The sequence below is a fragment of the Aulonocara sp. 'chitande type north' Nkhata Bay genome, linkage group LG17 (assembly GCF_057382095.1).
Source record: "Aulonocara sp. 'chitande type north' Nkhata Bay isolate Kocher_YH1m ecotype deep benthic linkage group LG17, A_spYH_male_GT1.1, whole genome shotgun sequence".
Taxonomy (NCBI): Eukaryota; Metazoa; Chordata; class Actinopteri; order Cichliformes; family Cichlidae; genus Aulonocara; species Aulonocara sp. 'chitande type north' Nkhata Bay.
In genome coordinates, this window is record NC_141360.1 from 1,758,122 (window position 1) to 1,763,143 (window position 5,022).

The 5,022-nt window shown below is 45.1% G+C and overlaps 1 protein-coding gene across 5 annotated transcripts in view; it reads right to left on the reverse strand.

Annotated features, from left to right (window-relative positions):
- Nucleotides 1-5,022, reverse strand: part of slc41a2b (solute carrier family 41 member 2b) — a 40,619-nt gene that overhangs the window by 33,237 nt on the left and 2,360 nt on the right. Inside the window, exons 1-3 of one of the 5 annotated variants that reach the window (XM_086270005.1) lie at nt 3,934-4,073; nt 2,228-2,866; nt 1,166-1,273 (exon numbers count right to left, since the gene is read on the reverse strand). In XM_086270005.1, coding sequence (XP_086126131.1) covers nt 1,166-1,273; nt 2,228-2,767 — 648 coding nt within the window. In that variant the 5' untranslated portion in view covers nt 2,768-2,866; nt 3,934-4,073. Of the gene's footprint in view, nt 1-1,165; nt 1,274-2,227; nt 2,867-3,153; nt 3,707-3,831; nt 4,074-5,022 lie in introns of those variants that run through there. The other 4 variants (XM_086270007.1, XM_086270006.1, XM_086270008.1 and 1 more) reach the window with 4 other exon arrangements.

The following is a 5,022-nucleotide window of genomic DNA, read 5'->3' on the forward strand; positions in this document are numbered from 1 at the left end:
TGAGAAGCTGGGATTCACTCTGAGTGAGCTCTGCACTGCACAAAGAAAAGACCTTTTTCTGTGGCCTACAGTCATTTTGCTCATATGTGGGCACCTGTGCCTTACTGACCACCTGTCTGTCCCACTCTGATGCTTAGCTGAACTAACGTGAACAAATTCAATTAACTGTAATGACATTTCTGAAATCACGTGTGACTTCACACATGCAACAACTGTCATAAGTCCTCCTGCATTTCTCAGCACTGCAGGGCAGAGCAGCTGAGCAGAGCAACAGTAACATGAAGACAAACTGTTTTTGGGACACCGCTGAGGAAACTTGGCTCATGCTACGCTCCACTCTCTATGTTGACACAGCGCTGTGAATGTGGAGCTTGTGCGTGGGGAGCAGGAAGAGCCGAAAACCAACAAAGAGAGAATTCTGCTCAGTCACCTCTTCTACTTGGACAAACAGGACTGCAACGAGTAAGGTTATGGACAGAAGGAGAGCCTGTTTGATGGGACAGGGTGCAAACACATGCTCACCCTCTTTAGCAGAGCAACAATTCACCGTCTGACCATTTGATCCTGGCTGCAACAGCCTCTCCCAACTCCCCGTCAGCAAATTCCTCCTGACTCCAACTATTTCTCAAACACTTTAAGTAATTCTTACGTGGAAACGCCCAAAGTCATTGTAACAGCTGGGCACATAAGCCTGTGGTGTTCACCGCACAGCGTCGACGGCACTGGAGCTATAATTCCAGACTGGGCTGGATGATGAACACCTAATCACAGTTAGAGGCTCTGTGGAGGTGAGTCATGACCACAAAAACAAAAATGATGCAACTACGTACACAGTGACATCACTGCACTATCAGTGATCCTCGAACAGCAGCTACGAGCACGAGGCTGACGGGAAACCACTCCGTCCTTCTGAGAGTGAAACAACAAGCTCGCAGGACAAAGCAGCCTGACGTCTGATTACAACAACATCGAATGTGAAGACGGAATAACAGTGACACAGCTTCCACAACCACAAGTGCATTACAAGAAAGAATGACAGTTCTTCAGTTTAGGGTGTTGTTTACTATTACTACACATAAAGATGCTATTGTGTTGGGGTCTTAGAGTGGAATGGGCTACAGAGCATGTGTGTGTGTGTGTGTGTGTGTGTGTGTGTGTGTCTCACCGCTGTGGACAGCCTCGAGGCCAAAGTCATCTCCAGGTTTCCCTTGAGGCCGAGCAGAGCGGGTACCAGGATGAAGATCTCTGTGATGTACTGGAACGCCTCCCAGTGCTGCAGACACCAGAAAGTCACTTTGCTTTTTCTGGCTATCACTGAACTTCACACTTACATGTTGTGTTTTCAGGATAAGGCAAACTGGGGATTTGCATCATTTAGCTGTGAAGCAGTGAAGTAAATCCAGCAGCATTCACAGACTTTTCTTTTAAAGCTTCGTAATTCTGTCAGATGTTGCCAACAGGGATAACACGACTGCTGTAATGTCAGCTGAGCAAAGCAAGAAACTCTTCTCCTCACACCTTACTGACTGCCCACAGCAAAGCTTTCACGTTTGCATGAAGGACACATTTGGGACGCGAGCAGCACTCTTCCAGCTCGTTGGCTCACGCTTCCACCGTCTGACAGATGGTTTCACCCAAAAAATGTAAATGTGCAGAAACGGAAAGGGTTGCAGGCAGGACCACGCTCGAGTGGGCGCTGCGTTTCTACGTTAAAATCTTCAACACATTCACAGAGAAACACTGAAATTAAAACTACGGTTTAGAAATTCTAGAAGTAGAACAGAGGTCCCCGTCTCCAACCTGGGACTTCTATGTAAAACACCCTGCTCACAGACGTGCACCTTAAACATGTGATATGACAGAGTGCCGTTACAGAGCGGCCTGGTGAGATTACAGTCATATCAAGCTTGGTTGCCAGCATATAACCCAAGGAAGGTTTGGATAATGTGATCATTATTAGTCAGTGACTGATGTGTTTAGTTATTTTTCCACCTCAGCCAACACTGTCCTTTTACTGCAGCCTGGTGGGGTTGGGTGACTACTACTTTCAAATGTAGCTTTACAGCACAACACTTCCCAGCCTTGGTAACTTCGCTGCAGTTGTGCTACTATGTTCCACATTCACAGAGAGCAAAACTGAACAAAACCCATATTTGTAAGGAGCTTGAATGAGCCTTTAATCCCAGCCTGCTTTGACTGGTTTAATAATGCTGGTTGCTCAATTTACCTGCACAACATCCAGCACCATTCCAGCTGATACGGTTCCAAATCCGGCTAGAAGGAAAGGCACCAAAATCTGAAATGCCATAGCCAGCACTGACTCCTTTGGCATATTCTGCGTGTTCGATCCCAGCCCTTCCTCCTCCTCTTCCTCCTCCCCATCTGCCTCTTCACCTGAGAGCCTCCTCTCAGTGAGCATAGGCTCCGTCTCCGAGCAGTCTCCATCGCCACAGTCTGCTAAAGTCAAAGAGGCCCGAGAGGCCCGGTCCAGAACCCGTCTACCTTCTATATGAGACGTCTCCTGTCTGTACCCGTTCTGGAGTGAGTTGGCCTCAGATTTAGCTCCAAGGTCCACCATGGCCAACCGCTCCTCCTGAAGTTTGGTGTAACCGGTGGGGACCATGGTGTGGAAAATGGAGGCGATCCACCCCGGGGAAACAGGTTTCAGGGAGAGGCTGTTCCACCCGCCACCTGCTCCACTCATGCGCACTGTGAGACTAGAGCCAAGAGACTCCCCTATAGCTCCTTGTAGGCTTTGAATGCTCATGATGTGGTCCAGGGCTCCAGTGTCTCATCTCCTGTCATCCGGTCTGAGGGCGGTGTCCAGGCAGCGAGCGGTCGAAGCGAGCTTCAGGGATTCATCAGCCTAAAGAAAACACACACGAAATGAAATGAGAAGAGGAATATCTGCCAGCTGCTGATATGTATAAGACAAAACAACAGTAAGTGATAAAGAGGAACAAACGGTTCTTAAAGTGGAAATGCAGAGAAACAAGAGGTGACGTTAGAGCGTACGTGTCATTACTGCAGGGAAGGGTTGTGCTGAAGCTGCTGTAACATACAACACTTTATTTTTAATACATCATCAAGCAACGACGGGAAGAAAGACTGGATCACCATCACAGATATATCAGTGCCAGCATCACTGCTCACCTCAACAACGCTTTCTGTTAAAGGACTGCTACCAGTTAGAAAATTAAAGAAATGAACAGGAACAGCTGAGAAGCATCCCAAAGAGCACCGGAAATACAATTCAGCCTGTTCCTGTCATTCACGTCTCGTTTGAAACGATGATGACGATGAATATAGAGAGTCGAAGTTAGCTGCTAGTGTCGCTGCTGTGGGCTGACAAACTAAACCCGAGCTAGCATCCAAGCGACGAAACCTTTCTCCCACAAAACGCTGCGTCCAGATGAACAGAACCAACTTTTGGAGATTTGCTTCCCTGAATGATTGAGCATCAAGTCTTTAAATCCGAGGTCCACCGAGCTGCTTCTTTAAATGTACCAACCGAGGATGTTCACAAAGTTCTTCCATAATTTGCTGCTGTTCCGGTGTCTCCAGTTTATCTGCGTTTCGTTGGTAAAATGTTCTCGAGACGACAGTTTTCATACTTTTTTAATTGCCACTGTTCAGGCCCATTTATTACCACCATCCTATTCAGCGCCGTCTCACACCACAGCTGCCATTCATGGATCATTTAGCCAAACAGGAACTTGACACAAACAGGCTGGTTGTGTATATGTTTATGGTCGCCACATAACACGGAAATGCTGCTAGCTAGCTGTGGAGGAATCAAAACAGTAGAAGGCACGTCGGCTGCCTACTTACCCAGCGTTAAACGTAAACCGGGAGAATACGGTGGCCACAGTTAGCCAGTATTACAAGTAGATAGGATATATATAACTCTTCAGTGCTAAGGATTATTATTACCGTTGTTTTTATCCTTGACATACGTTTTCACTGTGAAGAAATTCCACCCAGAGGAGATGCCAGTCCTTTCCTCTGACAGCTAGCCAGCCAGAGAGCCGCGTCAGAGCGAAACTGGCCAACCAAGATCGTCTACGCGACACGACGAGCGACTCCGTTTGAAAACAACGCCTGCTTACCAGAAGTTATAAATCCGGGTTGACCTGATTACAGATCCAAAGACATAGTATGTCCGACAAATGGGATGGTTTTCCTCACATCTATATTAAGTAATGCACTTTTAATCTTCGACTGCATTATGACTGCATTAACATTACTGCTATAGAATAAAACATCAGCTGGCTTCAGCGGATTAGAACAAAACTTTCAGATATAATTTTTATTGTATTACCCACATTACATAGTGGTAGTTTTGGTAGTATTAATTGCAGGTAAGCCGAGTCTATCAGCTGGGGAGTTTAAACCTGACAGTCTCGGTCCCCATCTGGAGGATGTGCGTAATCTTTACACCTAACAGTGTGTAGTTGGGTTTTTGTTTTGTTTTGTTTTTTATTAGTAAAATTAACATACAAACAAAATGCACCATATATTACACATTCAGAGAATAAACATTCCTTACATATTAGCAACTTTCATACATAGGAAAAAGAAAATATAAAGATGGGGTCACATAATTTAACAGATTATTAACTCACTAAATCAAAATCTTCCACAAAGGAAACAAAAAAGCAGCCTTTTTCTTTTTAACTAAAGTCAAAGATTTAACCAACAGGTTTAAGTCGTTTTTCCAGTGAGCCAGTGTTGGTTTGGTCTTAAAAAAACGACATTTATGTAGAAATTGCTTGCACAAGATTAATAACACAGTAACACCATAATTAGCTTTCTTTTCTTTCAAAAACACTCCAAACATTATCATATTTCAGGTAAATGGGGTAATTTGAATCCCACTGGAATAAAGCCAGGTATGAAAAGCCAGCCAAAATATTTGTATAAAACCTGACAGTGTAGTAAGGAGCTTGGAATGTGTGCGTAAACGCTAGAGTTCATCCCAAACACCAGGGGGCGCTGTATAATTCCTAAAACAAGCTTTGT